This window comes from Gadus macrocephalus, chromosome 3 (genome assembly GCF_031168955.1).
Source record: "Gadus macrocephalus chromosome 3, ASM3116895v1".
In the NCBI taxonomy this organism is placed as follows: domain Eukaryota; kingdom Metazoa; phylum Chordata; class Actinopteri; order Gadiformes; family Gadidae; genus Gadus; species Gadus macrocephalus.
In genome coordinates this window covers 1317171-1342978 of record NC_082384.1, presented here as the reverse complement: position 1 = coordinate 1342978, position 25808 = coordinate 1317171, and the positions used below count along the sequence as shown (strand labels likewise).

The window sequence follows — 25808 nt, the reverse complement described above, 5'->3', positions numbered from 1 at the left end:
GCTCTGAGAGCCGATGGCCGAGGGGAACTTTCAGTCTGTTTTGATGGAAATAGGAGAATGTGAACGAGGAATCCAAACATCCCGGCGCTCCAACACAGAGACGAGAACACAATAAACACAAGCTGATTCTAGCAGAGTTACCAGAATGACAACATGGTTTTAAGTGGGTATGAACTTTAACATGAGAACATGCTTTCATATCAGCATGTTCACAGCTGGCATGAGGCTCATCTCTCAGCCAATCTGCAAGCCCTAGTAATGCACATTAGTGGCGTGTGCGGGAATGAAGATAAGGAAGACTAATCTGTTCTTTGGGCTATGGGGACTCGGGAATCGATCAACTAGTTGTTAAGTTTGATAGCTTATCCCTTAGCACCTATAGAGTTTTAAAACCAGAAGTTTATTCTCAATGCCCTTTATCTCTTAACGTAGCCCATTTGTATCCTATACTCATCTGCCTTCTCGCCTCTTTTCTTTATCTGCTTTCTTCAGTTTGCTCTCTTCTTCATCAGTTAGTTAGCTCCCTCCCCCTTCATCAGCCTTGCTCTCTCTGTCTCTCTGCCTCTCTCTCTCTTTCTCTCTCTCTCTCTCTCTCTCTCTCTCTCTCTCTCTCTCTCTCTCTCTCTCTATCGTTTACTGCATTTATCTGATAGAAAAGCCATGAATATTCTTCAGAAGGCTGTGTTTCACACACATAGTTAGATAGCATGTCTCTTCTTTACTCCAGACATGTATGTGTCTGTGAAGCAGTGTGAAGCTGTATTTGACAACTGTAACCTAGATTCATCTCTCTAGCTCGCATATCCATCTACATTTTCATCTTAAACAGAATATTGATGGATGAATGAATCTGATGCATTTTTGTCGAGAACCGTAAAAATACATTTTCTTTCACTGTTCCGGGAAATACAGAAAGACTTATTAAGCATGAGACATGGGGAAGTAAAAGAGCATAATTTGCGTTGCCTATATGACATTTAGATTGTGCTAACAACTAGGATAGATTTTGTAAGGGGAATTTCTTCAAAGCAAAGGGGAAAAAGAGGAGGAGGTTTTAGTAAAAATGTGAGGATTTTCTTTTTCAATGAAAGGCAAGAGTGCAAGGCTAAGGGGCAGGTTAATCTACTGAAAAAAAAGAGTGTTATCAGAATATGATAAACTATGATAATTAATCTAAACCATTTCATGAAAAGCAGTCACACTGTGAAAGACGAACAGCAATCTATTACGCAGAGATTCTAAAATGGAGATGAAAAATGAATGAAATTCAAATGCAGTCAAACATTCCTGTTGTTTTAGATCCTGTAGGTAAGTGTATATGTGGGTGTGTGCAACCCGGTATCACACGATTTTGTTCTCATGCGCACAAACGTTATTCTATTGAATCGTGTCCCAGTTCTCATGCTCACGAAAAGTAATCTATTGAACGTGCCCCAGAGCACGATTGTCTGACTTATTTCTTGCTACACAGAACGAAATTCAAACCATTGCCTTTCAATTGGGATATTTTCTTTGACCACAGAAGGGGTGTGCGCAGATAGTACCGTGCACCCTCTACTTAGGTATGTGTCAAAACAACAAATGCATCAAAGGGTAAATGTAGTGTATTAGAGATACTCTGATTTCCCTGTTTTTTACAGCAGACCTCCTCAAAAACCTTTCATTCTCACGCTCACGGAAAGTAATCTATTGAATCGTTTCCCAGAGCACGATTATCCCACATTATTCGTACTGCACAGAATGAAACGTAAACCAATGCATTTTGGATTGGAGCGTTTCTCAGAATATACACATATACAGGTATATGTATCAGTGGCGGCTGGTGGTTTTTAAAGTGAGGGAGGAAGGACTGCGCGCTTGGTTGCCATTGGCCTGCTTGCACTGTTGGTGTATGGTGGCATAAGAATGTGAGACTCAAGTTGTTTCAGCGTGTTTTGGTGAACTACAAAATAGTAGGGAGGGATAGTTATGTGAATAAAATTTATACAAAGCCACCAGTGGCATCACTGTAATTTGAAAGCTGGTGGGCAGCATGTCTTTTAAATGGACTACAAGGGCAGAAGGAAAGGATGTGTAATGATATCAACATCAGTTATTTGACCGTCACGCAGAGCATGCGCAGTTGGACTGGCGCGCTGGATGTTCATGTTAGTTCCGGGTTAAGAATGCGACAAGGCGAGTTACTGTTACCTCATGTATGCGTCATGAATATAAAGCCCTTTCCTTCAAGCTACTTACGGTGTGTTTATTAAGGAACCCAACTAAACATTACAGGATGCAAAGCCGATTAGTCAAATCAGGCCTACTCTTGATTTGTAAGTAAATACAAAATCTGGGCCTATCATTGGGCCTATTTTTGCCCTCAATGACTGAAGTTATTGGTTGTTATTTAGCTATGTTTATTTTCAGTTACAATTGTTTTAAGAAAAGACTCAAGACCAGAAGTGATGCAATTAAAATGCATCATGCTCTGAATCATTCACCCTTTCCACACCCTTTCCACAATATCAAACAGAACGGTCAGAGTAACAAACTAGTAAGATAACAAGAACATTATTTCAGACAACCTGATATATAAGCATGGTGCCAAGCAAGGAAAGTTGGATAGCAGCACCAATGTGATCTTGACACTTGTCGTGGCATTTGGTTGCCCTATCAAGATTTTTCACATAAGTTATATCATGAACAGCCCACGTTGGAGTTTTAAAATTATTCATTAGCAAACAAGGCCAGCAATACAGTCGATTGCTAGTAAAATACCAGTAAGCCATGAGTAGGCCTACCTAGCAAACCATGGAACACTCACAACACTGACGTTACCATTACTTTTGGTGAACTCGATTTTGGGAAGTGGTCTACCTTTGCTTTGGTCACTAACTTGGCACTGAAACTCAATGAATGGAATGCTTTGTGTAATAAAACATGAACAATGTCCTCTGTTTCCAATGTTTCCATTGTACACTTTATATGTAAATGTTAGAATCTCGCTATCGTTCAGATGATTTCACTTGCTTTGCCTCTCGACTGAGCGACAATGCAGAGCGGGTTTGTTATCGACAGCGTTGCCAGATTGGGTAGATTGCCCGCCAAATGATCATTCTTCCAGCCTAACGTGGTTAATAGTAGCCCAATTGGGTTGGAAATCTGCCCTATCTGGCAACACTGCTCACCAGCCAGGGATCCTACTTATTGGTTAATAGCGCAGCGCGAATACATTTTTGCGACAATCATATATATATATTAGTGCTGTCAGTTTAACGCGTTATTAACAGCGCTATTTTTTTTATCACGCGATTAACGCTCTTTTGGCTTGGCAAACGTTGTAGTTTTTTCACCTGCTGTCTAGCAACAACTTAGAAAAACTACAACACCATACCGGATCTAGCTACACCGGAAACAAAACAACGAGCACGCCGCACAAACCTGTTGGGGCAAGCAAGGATACGGAGCAGGTGAAAAACTCCTTGAAAGTGTGTGTGTGTTTGTGTGTCACTCTGTTCGAGCCTGCACGAGAGTTCAATGTTGTCATTAGCGGTTACGTCTTTCTGACCAATCGCAGTTTAAGGCCCACCTGTATGAAGGTATTATTGTAGCAAAAGTCTTTAGCACCTGTAACTGCAGAATTTGACAAATCCTTTTGCTACAATCATTGCAGCGCAGTTGGTGCAAAACACATTCGCACACCCGTATTTCATAATTTGAGAACATGCCCAAAAGGTGTGCATTCGTAACCCCAAATTTGAACTAATGCATCAGAAGTTGCACGTCTGTGAAAAATGTCCTCACATATAAAATGATAAAGAACGCTATGTTAATTCAGCATTTTAACGAGCGAGCACAAATCCATTTTACAACTGCTCTAATCTGCTACTGCAATTCTCAGCTGTGGGTTTTTTTGCTGGTAGTTTTGCAACACGTCTAGGTGGTAAATGTGTAGCAAAAGTATTGGTATCCGTAGATGCCAGAGCATTCGTGGGCGGGACAAAATAGTTCTGCCCATAATTTCCTAATCCAATGAAAATCGCCAGCAGGGATGCATTTCTCAAATTACACTGGGACCCACCGCGCGCCAGCCATGGAGCTATAAAGATAGCAGCATGCTCTCGCAGGTATCCTACATTATGTTAAATGAAATGGCTTAGTTCAAGTGAATTCCCCCCTTTAGTTGGCATCGTCCAGTAAAATGCATTTCTTTTGTGTAGTTAATCTATGTGATTCTATGTGATGTGAGTGAGTTTGGTTTTGTTCAGATAATCAGCCTATGTACTCCATGTAGCCTAATCCAGTGCATGTTCTACTTGAATATGTGGTTTATTAGATTGTTCGACTAGAGCAAACACTTTAATGTGGTGTTTTGAGTTGTGCTGGGGTTAGGTTGTTGCTCTCTGTTGTTGGAGAAAAGGCACATTAAAGTACAATACTTGAAATAATGATCGAGCCTTAACTGTCTGTTCTGTTTGATTGTATACAGTCAGGTGTGTTAATTTGAGGCCCTTAAATAGCATGAAAGCTCCATGCCTTCTATGTTTTCTCATGTGAGAGATCTTGGGAAAGTTCCATTTAAATAAGATATATTTGTTAAGTTTGTATTTTGCAGGTTATGTGATACAGGGTTAGCACAGTAATGTTATAATCAAAGAGGCAGAATAGAAATGTATATATTTTTTAGACTACCTCGATGCATTGGTATCCCACATTGTCCCACACAAACGTAGTTTTTGTCCCACATCTGGTGAATTGTGATCTGGTCAACCTATTCATAACAGAGATCAGGTGGAGGTGTGGCAGGTGCCTGTTCTGGGCCTGATAATGTTAGATCACCTTTAATGGAGGAAAATTATTATATCAGTAGCTCACTTTGTTCACTAACCTCTGTCCTTATGATGAATGAATAAAGAAATGTTCTTTATATTAAAGGTTTGATTCATTTTGATTATGCATATTTATTCTGGCAGAATTTAGCATGATGACCGATTTAATTATTTCCCGGATTTTGTTTTGGTTACCGTAGTCCCTAAATCTATGTAGAAATGCAGAACATGGTATTCAAATCGCAATTTCTTTCTAGAAGACCCCTCTGTTACAAGACCCCTCGGATTATTGTGTCCCCCCCACTTCTCAAACCAAAGTTACGCCCTATCCACACACGCACACACACACACACACACACACACACACACACACACACACACACACACACACACACACACACACACACACACTACATCCATGTAATGGCCTTCTCCACATGGAGGGGTCCATGAGGGTCCAGGAGGGGTCCAGGAGGGTCCACTAGGGGAAGGGTCCAGGAGGATACAGGATTGGAGCGGTCCAGGAGGGTCCAGGAGGGGTCCAGGAGGGTCAAGGAGGGTCTAGGAAGGTCCAGGAGGGGAGGGGAGGGGTCCAGGAGGGGTTCAGGAGTTTCCAAGAGGGTCCAGGAAGGAAGAGGTCCAGGAGGGTCTGGGAGGTGTGCAGGAGGGGAGGGGTCCAGCAGGGTCAAGGAAGGGAGAGGTCCAGGAGGGTCCGGGAGGGTCCAGGAAGGGTCCAGGAGGGGAGGGGTCCAGGAGAGGTCCAGGAGGGGAGGGGTCCAGGAGGAGTCCCTGAGGGGAGGGGTCCAGGAATGTCCAGGAGGGGAGGGGTGCAGGAGGGTCCAGGAGGAGTCCCTGAGGGGAGGGGTCCATGAGGAGTCCAGGAGGGGAGGTGTCCAGGAGGGTCCAGCAGTGGAGGGGTCCAGGAGGGTCCAGGAGGGGAGAAGTCCAGGAGGGTCCAGGAGGGTCCAGCAGTGGAGGGGTCCAGGAGGGTCCAGGAGGGGAGGGGTCTAGGAGGAGTCCAGGAGGGTCCAGGAGGAGTCCAGGAGGGGAGGGGTCCAGGAGGGTCCAGCAGTGGAGGGGTCCAGGAGGGTCCAGGAGGGGAGGGGTCCAGGAGGGTCCAGCAGTGGAGGGGTCCAGGAGGGGCCCAAACCCCAAACACACACACGCAGTACCAAACACACGTGTATGTGCCCACGCACACACTAACCACCCGTGATGGGCAGGAGTCTACAGCAAAGACGATAATATTTATACTGGCTCCTTTTAGAGAATCTAACCGTCAGGACCGACAAAATACAAAATATAAAGACCAACTAGATCCAAGATCTGTACCCAACATTCTGCTTTCAAATACCGCAAAACCCCTGCACACCCTTAGAGGAATTACATGCTAGTCTCTATTGAACCACCTATAGGCCGATGGAGGACCTACATGCTAGCCATTAGTGAACCTCCTATAGGCCGCTGGAGGAACTACATGGTAGTCGCTAGTGAACCAAGTTGGGTCCAGCTGCAGCCCCGGAGAACAACGCCCTGGCTTGACAACAACCCAGCCGTGACGGAAGTACTCTGGCGTGACGGAAGTGATTTATTTTTTAAACTTTATTTTACACACCGCTAAATTCGAATATAATAATACTGCGCCCTTTTTGAAAAATTAGCTGCACTTCGTTCATGGAAGTAAGTGAGAGTTAACCTGTTCATGATAATTATTGAGTAAAATTCATGTTAAAGCCGCGGCTTATTTAGTGTTATCCGTAATCACCAATGTGATACTGCAGCAACACGATTTAGCAAAACTGTCATGCCTTTTTTATCGTCTAACTTTTAAGGAATAAATCGTTTTTAGATATGTTTCTAATATTATGTTTTACCTTCATGGTTCAGGGACTTCCACCACAGGCATATGGGAACGACTGTGGGATCTTCATGATTATGGTATACTCAGTCGCAGACTTCAAATGTACTGAACAGATATAACAACGCGTGTGAATGTTGTCACCAATTACATTTTCCATCACAGTACGCTTGGTACCTTGCCATGGAGGCAGCATTCGACTTCACTGTTGTAAGTAGGCATTAAATTAAATGAAAAAAGAGCGATTGAAAAGATACGTTTAAAATTAGAATTGGATTTTCGACATATGTAAGGTTACAACATCGAGAAATTCATACTTGTATACATATTTTATCATTGTCAATTCTTGGAATATCCCCTTACTTTAGAAAGAAATGCCAGTCCTCAGAAAATGGTGGTGCACAGGTGCTTGAGAACTTCCACCATGCTTTTGTTTATTTCAAATATGAATATACACCTCAACCCCAATATTAACTAAATATGTATAATTCCTACAATCCTTTCTCTTTATTTATACAGGCACGGCAGAAGGTTCCCACACTTCATGGAGGAGGCCAAACAAATGGCGGTTGGACTAGTTCCAACAGTCTTCAGACTGAAGCGAAAAAGAGAAGTGAATGACGTTTCCAGTGACAGAATACAAATAATATACTGTATTGTATAGGCTTAATATTGATTTGACTGTTTGATTCTTTTGGCAGTGAGTTGGCGCTGATGGCATTCAGCATGAAGAAACTATATCTTTAAGCTTCTGTAGATTGGTGTGGTTATTCTTCAATGTATATTTATATCAAATTATGATGATATACTTAACAAAAAATTAAATTTGATTATATTAGACACATTAAAACAATTACATAATTCTAATGGTCAATTACTTAATGAGTAAAGTGTATAATACACTCAATTCCATTAAATAATTGTCTACACACTAAATTTGTTTATTTGTCTAAATAACGTTAAAAAAAATTAAGCTATAAAAGTGCTTACTGACATGTCATAATATTGTTTTCTTATGTTAATTTTTTGGTCTAATAAATGTAATAACGCAAAGAAAAAATCCTGAGGTATTTGTCTGAATAACGTTTAAAAACCTTTTTTAAGCTATAAAAATGGTTACTAACGTGTTAAAATATTTTTTTATTTCTTTGTTATGTTAATTCAAGCGATAAATACATTTAATAACATTTCATAATTTTTTATAGACAAAAAAATAAAATGTATTTGTCTATAAAAAAATTATCTGAGGTAACTTACGTCCAGCCACAGTACTTCCATCCCGCCTGGGTGTTCTGTCACATCGGCTGTTTCCCAATGTCAAGGAAGCATGCTCAACGGCCGCCCTTTTAAGGACGCCACGTCATAGAACGCCGACAAGCACTGTTCCAATAGAGCTCGTAAGTCGCCATTGCTCATGGGACCTATGAGACCCGAAAAAAATGAATGGGAGTCAATGGAGAGAAAGTAATTATTTTCTGATCATAGTCTTTATATGCCCCGGATTACACATATGTTGTTTGTGGATTTACATTATAATTTTTCATGCAAAGAAAACTATAATTTAGCGGGTAGGAGTTTGATACGGTTAGTTTTTGTGTGGGGCGCTTTGTGGACTACAACTCCCGCTGCTCTTGACGTGTATGATGATGTGTCTTTGGTGCACTTTACCACCTTCTTTCAAGGAATGTGCTCTCCTTGAAAGAAGATGGTAAAGTGCACCAAAGACACAGCCATGTTCCGACTGCGGGATCTGTTTGCGAGTGGTGGTGACGTATATCATACACGTCGAGAGCAGCGGGAGTTGTAGTCCACAAAGCACCCCACAAACAACATATGTGTAATCCGGGGCATATAAAGACTGATATCAGAAAAGAATTACTTTCTCTCCATTGAATCCCATTCATTTTTTCGGTCTCATAGGTCCCATGAGCAATGGCGACTTACGAGTTCTATGTTGAGGACACTCGAAAGCCGCGCCATTTTCGCGTCCTTTGTTTTTGAGAATTCCGAGATTTTTCAAGGATGCATCGCTGCATCCTAGACGAGCCAAAACTACCCACAATCCACTGCGTTCACACGCTGCACGGGATATAAAAAATGGCAGAGGGAAAGCAGTACACGTTCAAATGTAAGTTCCCGTGCAGCGTGTGAACTTTTATAAACTTTAAGTTATATTAAAGTTTTCAGAAATATTTTGTGCCGTATTGGTTTTTATAGATTCATCATGTTAATGCAAATAATCAAGCTTAAAGACCTGTGCCACTTTTCAAACGTTTTTGCAACTTAATGATACGTTGCTCGCACACAACGTCTAACTGATCACTGTTTTGATTGTTTGTTTGTTTTGTTTTGTCTTGTTTTTGTTTTATTTATTTCTTATTAATTATGTTTATTTATTTATTTTTTCCACAATGTCTTGTTTTTTTAAACGATTAATGATGACTATATGCTTTGTAAGGTGACCTTGGGTGTCTTGAAAGGCGCCTCTAAATTAAATGTATTATTATTATTATGTTGCTATATTTTGCATGGACGTAGCTGGTGTTAAACACCACTGTCAACAATGTAAATTTACTCGCTCACAAGATTACATTATTTATGTATACCTATTTATGTTTGTGTTTAATCTTTTTTTTTCGGGTCAGCCCAGCAAACGGAGTGTTTTGTGCACCTAAGGATGACCCACAAAAATGTTGTCAAATAAATGCACCACCGATCATTTGCAATGTTTGTAATTTGTAATGAACGTATATAATTGTATTTTATATAATATACTTGTGTTCAAAGCACTGGTAGATTGCAGGTATATATGAATGAATCAGATTAGTTAAATAATATATCCAAATAAATACATGTTTATCATCACTTTCTTTGTCTTTTCCCCCCTGCATAATAGTAATCAACCATACTGTAAATGTAATGCATTAATTAAGTTCTCAGACAATTTCACTTCGTTTTATAAAAATTGAATTTTTTTTTTTTAATAAAGACGATTCGATCAACCGCAACAAAGCTTTTGTGACCTCCACAAAGAGGCTCCATGCGAAGGAGACATGACCGCATTCATAGCAGACAAAAGTCAAATAAATATCGATCAACTTGATTTCTGCCATGTTTTATTCATAAGCGCACATGTGTTCACAAGTGTAAACACAATATTAAAAAAGCGGCAGCGGAAGCGCTTCCACACTAGCAAGTTGTTCCAAAGTCCGAACGTTCCAAACGCTAGGAAGCACTCGAGCTAGCACTCTAGTCTCATCGCCATAGGACGCGACTAGCAAGGACGCGTCCTAGCAAGGCTGCAGCCTTCACATTGGGAAACAGCCATAGATATATTAACTAGATGCCTCATCCGCGGTGTGGGCGAATGGAGTCGAACGTCACCACTGGCGGCCATCTTACCACAGTAAACTGCTCACCAATAACATTGTGTTGGTAGTGATTCATGTACTTTTTAAGTAAGAAATATAATCGATCAAGATTTCAGCGAGATAAGAGTATTAGCGTTTGTGCAGATCACTGGTGACGTTCTAGACGCCGCCGTAGGGCATCTAGTTAATATATATATCTATGTTCTGTCACGCCAGGGTGTTGTTCTCCGGGGCTGCAGCTGGATACTATTGTAGTAAACCTGAAGATCTACATACTAGTCTCTAGTGAACCTCCTATAGGCTGCTAGAGGAACTACATGATAGTCTCTAGTGAACCTCCTAAAGGCCGCTAGAGGAACTACATGATAGTCTCTAGTGAACCTCCTAAAGGCTGCTAGAGGAACTACCTGATAGTCTCTAGTGAACCTCCTAAAGGCCGCTAGAGGAACTACGTGATAGTCTCTAGTGAACCTCCTAAAGGCTGTTACAGGACCTACATGCTAGTCATTAGTGAACCACCTATAGGCCGCTGGAGGAACTATATGCTAGTCTCTATAGTGAACAACCTATAGGCCGCTGGAGGAACAACATGCTAGTCACTAGTGACTAAACAACGAGTCGGCATACAGGGAAGAGGTCCGGCACCTGGCAGAGTGGTGCAGCAACCTGGCCCTCAAAACAAGCAAGACTAAAGCGATCATCGTGGACTTCAGGAGGAACAAAATAGGCACACACCGCCGTGTCCATATCAATGGGAAGGAGGTTGAACGTGTCACCAGCTTTAAGTTCCTTGGAGTCCACATATCTTAGGACATCTCCTGGACCCCCAATATCACAACCCTGATCAAGAAGGCACATAAGCGCATGTTCTTCCTCAGGAAATTGGCTAAAGTCCATCTATCCCCGCAAGTGCTGTTGAACTGCACCATCAAGGACCAAAAATCACTGCAGAGGGTGGTGAAGATCGCCCAACGCATCACCAAGACCACTCTCCCTACCATAACCTCAATATACGAGAAGAGGTGCCTTCGAAAAGCACGCAACATCATAAGGACATCTCTCACCCCAACCATGGACTGTTTACCCTTCAACTTGGCACCCGCTCTGGGGCACGCTACCGCAGCCTCCTGGGCAAAACTAACAGGACTATAAACAGCTTCTTCCCCTCAGCTGTCAGACTGCTTACAAAATACCCATCCATTTCTCATACTGCCTAGTCCCTACTACTAAATCAAACGTTTCTGCACTACCTGCACTTTACTGTATAACTGTTGTAATTGACTTTTGCTGCACAGATATTATACTGTAAGTATATTTATTAGTGTTGGGCCGTTATCGGCGTTAACGGCTGCGTTAACGCAAAACTTTTATCGCGGGATAAAAAAAATATCGCCGTTAATCTATTTTCAAACACTTCCTTGTTCGGACCCATCACGTGACTGAACTAACCAATCAGAAGCTAGAATTTAGACTGAGGTAAACGTGAGGGAATCAGAGAGGCAGATTCAACAGAATATCCTGACTGTGTTAAATATGTAAACATATAAATATGTAATAATTGTGTAACATAAATATGTAAATGATTAACTGACTAAAAATGTTAAGTACATTTAAAGGAAATTAACTCCAATATAAATTATATTAATTTATTCTACAACTTTCAAATATTTAACTTCTAAACCTTACATTATTATGGATTATTACACGGCTCTTCTCAATGCTGTAGTCTGCTCCATTCACTTGCATGGGCCTTCCCAACGTTCAGCTGTCAATTATTTTTGTTTATGCTCCGTTCACTTGCATGGGCTCTTCACAACTTCCGGCGGTGAATTATATTTGATAAATCACCATTGCCCAGTTTAATTGACCGCTGTCAAGGTAAACAAACAGATTTCTTGCCGTTTGCCATTTTAATCTAGATTAATCTAGATTCATTTTGAAATTAATCTAGATAAAAAAAAAAAATCTATGCCCACCACTAATATTTATACATGTTGCTCAAACTGATGTTTGCATTCTGGTTAGACCCACCTACATTTTGTTGTATTGTAACCTGTTACTGTGCATTGACAATAAAGTGAAGCTAATCTAATCTAATCTAGTGAACCTGAAGAACTACATGCTAGTCTCTGGTGAACCACCTAGAGGACGATAGAGGAACTACATGCTCATCTCTAGTGAGCCACCTAGAGGCCGATAGAGGATTTACATGCTAGTCTGTACACATGAAGCAGCCTCACGCAAACACACGCATGCATCCTAATACACACACACTCACACACACACACAAACACACACCCACACACGTACACCATTCATACGTTCATATCTACTTCATCTACACATTGTCTTGCCGTCATAGAAACATTAATGCTTGTACTAAGGTCAAAGACATGACATCCAACTTTCATTCCCTCATGACTAGTTAATTGAGTAGTGAATTAAGCCATTGTATACATTTTCTCACCTAGAGAAAGCTCCCTTTCCCAACCGAGAGCCGGTATTTTAGGTGGCATTGATACTGTCAATGCAGCAGTGTACAATCAATGAAATCAGATTCAATTAAAATGGTGGAAGCATCCTGGGCGGATCCATACCAGTCGACATAGCAGTCATTGATTTTCACGTTTGCTTTTGTTGGTTACTTCCCTATTAGAATCACACACCTATCGTTTCTCTGAAGACGCCTGGGGGATGCTGCGTGTGTGTGTGTGTGTGTGTGTGTGTGTGTGTGTGTGTGTGTGTGTGTGTGTGTGTGTGTGTGGGTGTGTGTGTGTGGGTGTGTGTGTGTGTGTGTGTGCGTGGGCATGCGTCATCTCCTTTGGCATGATCGATCATGCCCCATTCAATCCAATACTTGGAGAGGAGGAGAGGAGGTGTTGGAGAAAAGCGTTTCCAGGGCTCACCCTGCGTGACCTGATCTCTTTGACGTAGAGCGGATGAAGGAACTCCGACTCGCCCTCCAGACGCACGCCCTCCTTAGTGACGCGGAGCTTCCCCATGCCGTCCTAGGGAGAGACAGAGAGAGAGAGAGAGAGAGAGATAGAGAGAGAGGAAGAGAGAGAGAGACATGGTTAGTGATTTTGTCACTAAACACATAACCTCCAGTACTCAGCAGATGTGAGCATGACTGGAGAGTAGCAGACCAGTAATCCAGGCCAGTCTAAAGGTTCCCACTGCCCGACAACGTTAGGATCCCATTGAAGGATGAACGGAACTTATCGTCCAATCAACAAGTTCACACCAACACCTTCCCCCGACAACAGCCAACAACATCAGACCACAGCCGACAAACAGCCGACCACAGCTGACAATGTGGTAGAAATTAATGATTATATTCTATGGTAAACTATGATTATTATTAGGCCTGTATATCTAATGGTAGAGAACATTTAAGGCAGGCCTCGACATTAACGGTTGCCCGCTTGCCCGGGGCAACCAAAAGTCATAGTTGGGCAAGTTGAGATTGATTTCTGGTTGCCCGAACGGGCAAGTGGATTTTGGGTGGATGTTAATAGAAAGGCTATTTATTCAAATGTTTTTAGAAACTGCAGAACAACCTTGTTTGCCGCAAAATAACACAAAATATAAGTATTTGCAATTGATCAGCGCGCCGTCTTCTCTTCTCTCGGAAAGCGAGTTAACAGACAGACACGCTTCGCTTCAGTGCGAATATAGCCCCGCCTTCTGTCACTCGCAGTGCGTTCTCTGGCCGTGATTCGAAGGTGTTGGCTAAACTGCCCTACAAAGCAAAAGGGCAGTAACTGCATTTTTTGGTGAAAATGAGTTATTGTGTTTTTTGTAACATTCAAAGCATTCTTTGTCATGTAACAAAACATCTCATCTCAAATGTATGTCGTTTTGGAGAAAATTGTTGGGTGTTTGTACAGTAACTACAAAAACTGCTAGTAAAGCAAAGCAAAAAGGCAGTAAACGCCATTACTGTATTCTTGCCTTGTAGCGTGTCAGTTACTGTCATTCTGCGTTGTATCGCTTCACGTAATAATAACACTGTTGCCACAGCGAAGTTACTGTTGCCATAGAGAACATCGAAGTGTCCAGATTTCAGATGCTCGCGGGAATCTTTCGACGCTGTGAATTTACCAGAGAGAATTTTTTTGTGAAAACTGCTCCATTACGATGGCCCAATCCAGGGGGAGAAAGATGGTGGAACTGGCATTAAAGAGAAAGTATCCCGAGTATGGTAAGTAACAACAACGTATGATTATGACTGATTAAACGTATCACAAAAAATCCTGTCAGATCGCTGATTTCTGTCAGGCGATATTACTTGCCCCCTCCCACTCTCCAAGCCGCCCCCTCTAAACTAGTTTATCCTCCTTAACTTTATATCATCTGTTTGATCGGTGTAATGTTCTTGAATAGACCATCGCTATTTATAATACAACTAAATGGTGTAAAACTATAACAAACAAGTGCTGTCACGAGAGTTCAAACTTCAGAATACACTGCGGTCATTAGACTATGTAGCTAGGCTAGCAAGCTAATATTAAGCTAGCCTATGCCAGAGCTCTCTTTTATTTCCTCCTCATAGTCATGTTCTGTGCTATGATCGGCAGACAAACAGTTTAGGCATCCATGGCATAGCCTGACTCGCCAGACTTTCTCTCGGTTACACCATCTAACACGGAAATATGCCGGGACACAATTTGCAGTCCACATTAAACATAATTGAAAAGGGAGGACTAATGCTAATAATCAGTGACGAAATGGTAGATGTTGCCTTTCCATATGCGTTCAGATGAATATGGCCTCACTTTGCCATAGAAAACCAGGCTGTTTGAAACAAACCCAGTATCTAAGAAAACGTCTTACTTTACAATACAAGCAAATTCACTCAAGGAACAGTTTCACGGATCAGTTTAGCCTGTGGTTAGCCAAGCAGCCAAGTAGAATGATATGAATAGTTAGTGAGCCACACAAAACGTAACCAATAACTTTTTCAACTCCTTCAACACACATATGCGTTACCATGGCGGCGCGCATAGTCGCAGCGGCTCAGTGCTCCCAAAAACAATGCAGTGAAATCAGTCAAATGAAACCAAATCAATCGTCAAATATTGTCTACAACAGAGAGGATTTATTTCACTTCGGTAGAACATGCCAAATTCCGATAACGAGTGCCTTTCAACACTCGCATGGGATTCCTCCGGGAATAGCAAGAACACCGGCGTCTCCATGGATAGATACACCGAGCGGCATACCCCGAAGACGGAGGAGGGAACGTAAACAGAAGCGGGGTTGCAGGTCTGGCGACTTGGCTAGGCTAAAAAGGGCTCCAAACAGACCACCACTGCCCAGTCTTTACGTCGCAAATGTCAGGTCTCTAGGAAATAAGATGGACGAGCTTCATCTAGATATATCGACGCGGTCAACCATACGAGACAGCTCCATCATCGTTATCACGGAAAGCTGGCTACACTCGGGGATCTCAGATGCAGCAGTGGAGCTGGCAGGTCGCTCACTTCATCGCAGCGATAGAACAGAGGCTTCTGGTAAGAGCCGTGGAGGAGGACTATGTACATATGTAAATAAGGACTGGTGTACAAACTCCACTGTCATTGATCAGCATTGTTCACCTGATCTAGAGATGCTAGCAGTCAAATGCAGACCATTTTATTTACCACGCAAATTCTCCGTTACCGTGGTAACCGCTGTATACATCCCACCAGATGCCAACGTTAATGCAGCACTTGGCTATCTACTAGCAGCTATAAACAAACAGCAGACCACTTATCCAGAGGGCGTTTTTATCGTGGCTGGTGACTTTAACCATGTCAACCTCAAGACGGTGCTGCCTTGCTTTGATCAACACGTAAAGTGCGCAACTCGAGGAAAAAATATTCTGGACTGTGTGTATTCAAATATTAAAAAGGGATACAGGGCCTCACCCCTCGCACACCTGGGCCAGTCTGATCACCTGTCACTATCCCTGATTCCCGCATATCGCCCCATCATTAAAAAACAAGAAGCTACCATTAAAACGTTTAGGAAGTGGCCTGAAGATGCATCTCTACAGCTCCAGGACTGCTTTGAAAGAACAAACTGGACCTTGTTTTTTAATCAGGATGTAAATGAGTATGCCTTCGCTGTCCTCTGTTACATCAGGACCTGCATTGAAAATATCACCACCATCACCCGCAGCAGGATTCCCCCTAACAGGAAACCCTGGATGACTGGGGAGGTACAGGCCCTTCTGAGGGAGCGCAACGCAGCTTTCAAATCAGGTGACAGAGCACAGTACAGCATAGCCAGGCACAACCTGAAAAAAGGCATCAAGCAGGCCAAAGCCATGTACAGGGAGAAGATTGAGGGCCACTTCACCAACAGAGACCCAACACAAGTGTGGCAAGGCATACAACAGATCACGAACTACAGGGGAAGCCGCAACCCACCGACAAACATCAATGCCTCCTTAGCAGAGGAGCTCAACCACTTCTATGCCCGCTTCGAGACACCTGGGCTAGATAATGGAGCTGCTCCCCCACCTGCTGGCACAGACCACACAGCCATGGTAACAGCAGAGGAGGTAAGACTCATCCTCAGGTCTGTGAACACAAGGAAGGCAGAGGGACCAGATGGCATTCCAGGAAGAGTGCTCAAAGAATGCGCATACCAGCTTGCAGATGTCTTTACGGACATTTTTTTTACTTTAGCCAAAGCGGTCGTACCAACCTGTTTTAAAACAGCCACTATTATACCTGTGCCCAAGCAAAGTAACATCAGCACCTTAAATGACTATAGACCTGTGGCGCTCACTCCCATCATCGCCAAGTGCTTTGAGAGGCTGGTGGCGAAGCGCGTTAAGGCTTTCCTCCCTCGCTCCCTGGACCAGCATCAGTATGCTTACAGGGAAAACAGGTCCACTGAGGACGCTATCGTCACAGCCCTCCATTCAACGCTGACACACCTGGACAAGAAGGAGACATATGTAAGACTACTCTTTATAGATTACAGCTCGGCTTTTAATACCATCGTCCCCAACCGGCTGATCACCAAACTTCTTGATCTGGGCCTCAGCTACAGCCTGTGTATGTGGATTAAGGATTTCCTAACAGATCGCCCGCAGACAGTGAGACTGGGTCCTCACCAATCCTCGAGCCTGTCCCTCAGCACTGGAGCTCCACAAGGCTGTGTATTGAGTCCCCTGCTGTACTCCGTATACACATATGACTGCACCAACACCCATCCTTCAAATACTGTGATCAAATTTGCAGATGACACCACTGTGGTAGGACAAATCACCCATGAAAATGAAAGTGCCTACAGAGACGAAGTTGACAGACTGACAGAATGGTGTCAAAAAAACAACCTGACCCTGAATGTCAGAAAGACAAAAGAAATCATAGTCGACTTCAGGCGGCAAAAGGCGAACCCTCAACCCCTCATCATCAATGGTGAGGAAGTAGAGAGGACCTCCTGCTTTAAGTTCCTGGGGATTATGCTCTCAGAGGACCTGAAATGGGTGATGAACACAACTGCCACAGTAAGGAAAGCACAACAGCGGCTCTACTTCTTGAGAATATTGAGGAAAAACAACCTGTCTCCCGAGCTGCTTAAGACTTTTTACCACTGCTGCATTGAAAGTGTGATCACTTACTGTATCACTGCATGGTACGTCAACTGCACAGAAAAGGACAGGAAATCCCTCAGTCAGGTCATAAGGTCTGCTGAGAGAATAGTTGGACTTCCACTGCCTCCCCTGGATGACATCTTTAGGATGCGCTGCCTCCGCCGAGCATGTGGCATTTTAAAGGATGAGACTCACCCCGCAAACCATCTCATCACCCTGCTACCCTCTGGCAGGCGCTACCGGGCCACTACAGCCCGCACCTCCAGACTGCAGAACAGTTTCATCCCCAGGGCCATCAAAGAACTTAATAATCACACTACACTCCTACCCTCCACCCAGCACAACTGCACTTTTGTTAGTGGTTGCACAGACAAATTTCGTTGTGTATCCAATGCACAATGACAAATAAAGTCTATTCTATTCTATGTTTAAAGGATGCAAATGTATTTGTTATTTCTTACAGGTATTTATTTATTATTGTGTTGGCCTAATGAAAGCAGTATTTTAGTCATAGGCCTAATTCATGTACGGAGGGTTATTTTTAATAAAATAACTTAATACTAAGTAGGCCCTATATGCACATCCACTTTCATATAGGTCCATGTTGTATTATATCATATTAATTAGTACATTAATTAGTACAGAAAGTCAAAGCTCAAATAAAATTAGATGGACTGATTATTGATGTTTTTTCTTCATTTATAGAAATACAGTATGTTTTTTATTAACTCCTCAAAAATGGACTAGTTGTAACTACAGTTGTAACTACAGTTATGATTATTATCTTGGCCAGTGTTACATGCATTGTTGCTTTGCATGCATACCAATAACTTTAAGTATTTTTCATTCCAGCTGCACAGGGTATTCCACCAAAGAGGAGTCGAGACTGCATGGAAGAAACATGGATGATCCCAGACACTTTGTTGGACACCAGCTTCGACCTGTCCGATGATGGCTCATACTACGTCCCAACCCCATACTCTTCCCCGACACAGACTGAACTGGAACCAACTTCAAGCCATTCCCCGACTGAACTGGAACCAACCCCAAGCCATTCCCCGACTGAACTGGAACCAACCCCAAGCCATTCCCCGACTGAAGAGGAACCAACCCCAAGCCATTCTCCGACTGAATTGGAACCAACCCCAAGCCACTCCCCGACTGAACTGGAACCAACCCTAAGCCATTCCCCGACTGAAGTGGAACTGACACAGACTGAAGTGGAACCAACTGAGGAGGAAAGGCCGCAACCACGTCCACCAATGAGGGGCCCATGTGGTTCCCAGTGTCATAGGAAGTGCACTGACCACATGTCAGATGACAGGCGGAAGGAGATATGGAGGCAGTTTTGGGACATGACGTACACAGAGCGGCGAACCTGGATGTTCCACTCAGTCACCTCACTGGAGACGAAGAGAGTTTGTGCTGCAGGCAGTCGACGTGGCCGGACGTTCAGCTACAGGCTACAAGACCAGAGAGGAGAGCCAAGACGTGTCTGCAAGATGTTCTTCTTGTCAACGCTGGGCTACCACCCAAAAAATGACAGTCTGGTGATGACCATGATGGGCAATGCAAGCAGCAAGCCACTCGCTCCACCTCAGGACCAGAGAGGAAGGCAGGCCGCTGCAAACAAACTCGATCTAAAGTCATTACTGGACCACATAGAGTCGTTCCACCCTACAGTTAGCCACTATAGGCGTGAACATGCCCCACATCGACGGTACCTTCCTAGTGACATCACCATGAAAATGATGCATGCTGATTATGTGGAGAAAGGGCACACCTGTTCGTATGAGGCGTACAGGAAGGCTGTCAGGCAAAAAAAAATAAGTTTCACAAAACTTGGAGAGGAGGAGTGTGAGACTTGCTTGCAGCATGCTGAACATGAAAAATCACACAGAGGAGATGGTGGATTGCCCAGAGTGTCTAAGGTGGCAAAAGCACAAGCAGTCTGCCCTGCAGAGTCGGCTGAGGTACAAGGAGGATGCAGAGACCAGCAGCTGGCCCGACGGCACCTCAGTCCGGAGTGCAGACCTCCAAAAAGTGATAATGCTGCCACGTATGCCTGGAGTAAAATCTTGTGTTTTTACGCGACGTGTTGTGGCATACCACGAGACATTTGCCTCTGTGGGGAAGGGGAAAAACAAGAAGAACACCATCTCTGTCTTGTGGCATGAGGGAATAGCAGGGCGAAGCGCTGCAGAAATCACATCTGCATACATGGCAGCATTGGAGAAAGAGAGGGATGCACGCCACATAATTCTCTGGGTGGACAACTGCAGTGCGCAAAATAAGAATTGGTGCTTGCTCTCCTCACTCGTCACCCTAGTCAGTGGCACAACTTCACTGGAAGACATCACCCTAAAATACTTCGAGCCGGGGCACACTTTCATGAGCGCTGACAGTTTCCACCATGGTGTCGAGCAGCAAATTAGGAAGTGTCCAGGTGGTGTTGTGTACGACTTCGAGGACTTTGTGAATGTTGTGGCGAGCTCCAATTCAAAGAAAGTGGATGTTGTCCTGATGCAGAATGCCAATGTGCTGGATTGGAAAGATGGCCATTCCACTACCAAGGTCAAGAAGGCAAAAGCACCAAAGCTTGGGGAGATGGCAGAAATTCAAGTGCGGCGAGGCTCCAAGAGTTTTTTTTACAAGCGGTCACATGTTGAGACAGAATTCACAGAAATGGACTTCCTATTAAAAAAATTCATCCCAACCATGCCCACTCTCTTGCGACCACAGGACAGGGGAGTTGACGAGATCAAAAAGAGGGACTTAATTAACAAACTTTGTCCACTCATGCCCCCAAACAGAAGGGGGTTCTGGCATTCCCTACCTGTACTGAAGGATGTCCTGGAGGAGTAATGAAATTAATGTATTGTGTATTGTTTGTACCGAGTGTGTTGTTCTTTCATTATCCCCTGATTTCTAACAGTTGTATATATAATTATAACTATTTATCAAATGAATAACAAATAAGCTGATTTACTCATTTCTATGTATTCATGCATCACTCATGCTTCATTCAGCAAGGTTTTAATCTTCCACACCATATAAAATGAACTTGCTCAAAGATATATAAAAAATATTGTTTCATATTCCAAATATTGTTTAATAAATATTGTTTAATGTAATTATATACTTGTATGCCATATGAAATCAGTATGATTCTTGAGAGTTGTTTTCACCATCTATGAATTCAATTATTATTAAATGATTATAATTTTTTTAAATGTATCCTGAGTATTCGCTTCATTAATCACTTTTGTGTATTAGGTTCTCAAGGTCCGGGAAACCCTTGGAGTCTGTGGTGCATTGACAGGGGGTCTATGAAAAAGAATGTTTATAGGCTATGACATTTTAACAATGTCCATTTGGGCCCCTGCCCCAATAGTTTGTGAATCCCTGTATTAGATCAGTGAAACAGATACTCAATTGTGTAAAATCATTAACATGGTAAATCAACTTGAACAACTACTTTGACGATTAACTTTCCAGTGCATATTATGTATTGCAGATAATGCAGATGTGTTTAAGATTAATGAATACAAATGAACTAAGAATACACCCTAATTACACTCCCATAATTGTGTCATATAAAAATATGAACACTGCTCATTTAGCCCTTGATGCAGCTTGGAAATGTGATATACTTTTGAGATGTGATGAACACCAAAACAATTTCTGAGTGAACTATAAACACCTTAAAAGGTTTAATTACATTAGCTGTGGCATCCCTGTCTTGCAGGAAACAAATGGTTAAAATCAATATAACTCAAATACAACAAAACCATAGCTATGACAAAAAAGGTTTTTGAAGAATATTAAGTTACTGCCTTCTTACTTGGTATGTAACCTTCGGAAGTAGGAGTAATACAAAGCAAAAATACAGTAACTGTAAAAAGGGGGTAAAATACAAAAAATAATAAAATTACTAATATCTGAAAAGAATAAGGTTATATGGAGTAACAATACTGCCTTATGTCCAATAATCTACCTACAACTACTAGGGCTGGACAACAAGATAACTTTAAGGTCATTTTTCTCAGTTTAGTGCTCTGTGCAGTTACTGCCTTTTTGCTTTGTAGGGCAGTAAAGGTTAGCCAACAAAGCTAGCATCGCAAGTGCAGCGCCTCCGCGAACGGTTTAGGTAGAAGGAAAATGGAGTAGTGATGGAGGAGTGCAGTTTGGAAGTACATAGGATTGAGGCAAATTACCAAGGAAAGTCATATGCAAGAACACGGTTTTGGGTTTCATAACTGTGCACATGCACGGCAATAGCGATCTTTTTCACGAAATTGGACCCTCTCAAACTATATATTACATGAAAGCTGAGCCTCCACTTATTCCAACAGTCCAAACCATATAATTCTGTGACTAAAACTCGCAAATAAGAACTTAAGAAGAAACGTCCCCTTTTCTTTTAACAACCAAAAATGAAGTATTACCTTTGTGATTTTTGTCCACAAAGTTGATTCTGGTCGAATAAAACCACCATAAACAGATAACCCAGTGTCTGGGCCAAATTTTGCAACTAAACATGGTATTTTCAATCAATGAATAAGAGAAGGTTTCTTAGGAAATAGGTAAATTGCCTTCAATCAGAAAACATATTCTTCAGCGCAATCTAGTGGCCATATGTTTATTTGCTGAAAAAAAAAAATGCAGCGTTGAATGGATGTATAGCTTACATAAGGGTACCCAGCACTTTTCAAACCACACTCAAGCTTATGGTTATTGTCCCCACCACTTCTAAAAACAAACTGACGCCCTTGGTAATGAATGATGAACAACCAGGGCCCTAACTGGGGCCCCTAAGTGACTGTTATTCAGTAACTACTGAGGAGTTACTGGTAAACAGACTAGTGGACTACTGTATTCGTCACTGAGTAACGAATGATGAACGACTGGGGCCCTATCTGGGGCTCTAAGTGACATACTATGTTCAGTAACTACTGAGGAGTTACTGTTAAACAGACCAGGGGACTACTGTATTTGTTACTGAGTAATAAATGATGAACGACTGGGGCCCTAAGTGAGTTATTCAGTAACAACTGAGGAGTTACTGGTAAACAGACTAGGGGATACTGTATTAATTAATCCTTCTGTGAATTAGCAAACTGACCAATTGATTATGAAAGCAACTGAATTGTACTGGGATTTCACAATTAGTTATTAAATGAACAGGGCACAGACGGGATGACTGTCATATTTTAATAAAGATATTCACAACACATACACACAATACTACATTAATATTCACATTTAAGGTTTATTATGTAGCATTAGTAATGCTACATAATAATCGATCCGCACTGGATCGATTATTAATAGTCGATCCGCACTGGATCGACTGGTAGAGCTGGATCTGACTGATGAAGAGTTGTTACTCATTCGATCCATTCGTTCACCAGTAGTGACGTTTTTGAATCATTTGTTTACCAGAAGTGAAGCTTTTTGGGTACCTTAATGCATGGGCGTCAGTTTGGTTTGAAATGTGCTGGGGACAGAGACGCATTCGGAAGTACATTTTCAGAAGTGCTGGGTACAATGAGGATGCACTCTTTTTTTCTGTCTTTAGTGCCGGTGTCACACTAAATTCATACCGGCGGCGAAAATTGTACCGGCCTACGTCATCCATAGTAATCCATTCCAAACCTGCCTGGCAACAGACGATCGCGTCGCCCGTTACCACGGGCGATCGCGTCAAATGACGTGGGAAGGTTCTTGAACATTCGCAAACTCGTTCATTGAGCGCGACAAGACAGATAACACTTATTTTACAAATTACATTTATTAGCGTTCCTAACTTTATATTTGTATTGTATTGCATTGTATTTATCTATTTCCCTACACAGTAATAGCTAAATGTTATGGGGATAACGTGAATAAGAATAATAAAAAACATTTACCAGTTAGTAAATGCCTGCTTACCCATCTATCAATCTATTATCTATCTATCTATCTATCTATCTATCTATCTATCTATCTATCTATCTATCTATCTATCTATCTATCTATCTATCTATCTATCTATCTATCTATCTATTACCTATAATCTATTCTCTAAATTAAATTAAGGAAATTAAATTAACACAAGCTAGCTAAACTATGATACACATTAAACACTCAGTTTACTAGCTAAATTCAATTAAACAATTAAATGCAATACAAATATAAAGTAAAAACAAGTATTATCTAGCTATCCGTTATCTGTGTTATATTATTTCGTCTTCGGCAACATGAGCGCGATTGAAACCTGCCTGGCAACGGACATCCCCTTACGTAATCTGATTACGTACCCGGTACAATTTTAGCGTGACACTGGTACAAATTTAGTGTGATACCGGCGTTACACCGAATTCTGTGACCCACCGAAAAGTGTGACCCCATTGGGCGCCGTTGCATATTTTCTGCAATATGCTCGAGTTTGAAGAGTAGAAAGGCAAGACAAAAACATACATAAAACCTAAGAACTCCCCCCCCAACCATTTACCTTTTTATTAAAGGTGCTTAATAAATACATTTGATTGATTTGATTAGCATTTTACAGACCCATACAATGGATAGGGCGTTTGGTACGGTCCTTCACCGTTGCTTCTTTACCCATAAAAAGCTACAGTCAGTGTTAAATTACGCTGATTTACCTTTGTGCATTTCCTATTATAGGCTACTGTGTAAAATGCTGTTTAGAATTAATGTATCAAGAAAAGAAAGACCCACAGGAGATCTTATGATTTTGTTATAATGCACACGTACATGTTGCAGAAAATGTGCAACAGCGCCCCCTGGGGTCACACTTTGAGGGTCTGGGGCGCAGAATTCGGTGTAACACCGGTTCTGAAAGACGGCATACCGATGTAGCTAATTACTAAGGAATAAAATGTATACAAAATCTGTCTGGTACGTTTTATGAAGAATACGTTTCCAAAAAGCATCAGACATATGACCCACTATGTTCTGCTCCATGTATCCAATGTTGACAACGTGACATATGGCTAATAGGGCTGTAACGATACACAAATTCACGATTCGGTTTGTATCACGATTTTTGACCCACGGTTCGATACATCCCACGATTCTTTTAAATTTAAAAAGCATTTTATTTAAACAACACTTAAATACCAATTATCTTAATGTAACATTTAATAACAAATAATTTGGAACACTGAACAGATTTGAACCGAAAGAATACTATTAAAGTATAGCTAAATTAATAAAGAAATAACCAAAGATTGCAGTTGGAGGATGCTTTTTGCTGGTAGGCATAATAGGGCCCCTTTAACTGTTTGGTTGGTTTATTCAAATATCCTTATTAGCGCTTCTTATTAGGCTATGTAGCTTAAATATTTTTTTTATTTTTATTTATATTTAATTTCGCCATGTACACAGGTACTAGGAATTCATTCTCTGCTTTTGACCCATCCGGGTAGCCGGTGAACACATACACTCACATGGGGGCACACACATGGTGGCACACACATGGGGGCACACACATGGGGGCACACCGGCACTACCGGAGCAGTGGGCTGCCGCGGTGCAGCGCCCGGGGAGCAGGGGGGTTTCAGATGCCTTGCTCAAGGGCACCTCATCCGTTGATTTTTCTCAGGATTCGAACTGGCCACCCTCCAGTTACCAGTCCAACTCCTTCACCAGTATGCCACGGATGCCCCCCATAATCAGGCCGTATAGAATGCAACATGTTTAATAGCCTAACTTTCAATAGATGAGGAAAAACATGAACGTCGCAATAACGAGGCATAGTGTGTTACGAGTAGCATATGTGTGTGCGGGAGAATGGCAGTGTGCGTATGCGTGTGTGAGTGACGTCAGCGAGTGAGTGGATGAGCGAGGAGAGCGAGCGGTAGCGCGTGTGTCTAGTGAAGAAGCGAACGAGTCCGGTAGAATAAAGTAGCCTACCCATCCGGCTGTGGAGAAATGCAATCCTCCGTAGCCACGGAGAGCTGTGATCACAGAGAGGGCATCTCGTCACATATTTACGGCATCGATAGGAGGGGGCGCTGTCAGCAGACTATTATTTAGACAAATTATTAGCAAATTTCAATCGGACAATTTGACCGAAGAGTTAGAAAGGGCATATCGCGCTTCTGCCTTCTCACACCGCGAGACAGGTTCGTGGCTGGAGTATCGCGATTTTCGGTTTGATACGTGTA

General features: G+C 42.3%; 2 protein-coding genes across 2 annotated transcripts in view; one reads left to right on the top strand and one right to left on the bottom strand.

Moving 5' to 3' along the window:
- The window catches only part of LOC132453325 (uncharacterized), a 268078-nt gene extending 247207 nt beyond the window's left edge, over window positions 1-20871 (top strand). The window contains exons 2-3 of the mRNA XM_060046169.1: window positions 14195-14244; window positions 18487-20871. Of these exons, the coding sequence (XP_059902152.1) occupies window positions 19510-20499 (990 nt within the window). The 5' untranslated portion in view covers window positions 14195-14244; window positions 18487-19509 and the 3' untranslated portion in view covers window positions 20500-20871. The remainder of the gene's footprint in view (window positions 1-14194; window positions 14245-18486) is intronic.
- Window positions 1-25808, bottom strand: part of LOC132453326 (zeta-sarcoglycan) — a 607697-nt gene that overhangs the window by 273670 nt on the left and 308219 nt on the right. Inside the window, exon 3 of the mRNA XM_060046170.1 lies at window positions 12947-13048. Within this exon, the coding sequence (XP_059902153.1) occupies window positions 12947-13048 (102 nt within the window). The remainder of the gene's footprint in view (window positions 1-12946; window positions 13049-25808) is intronic.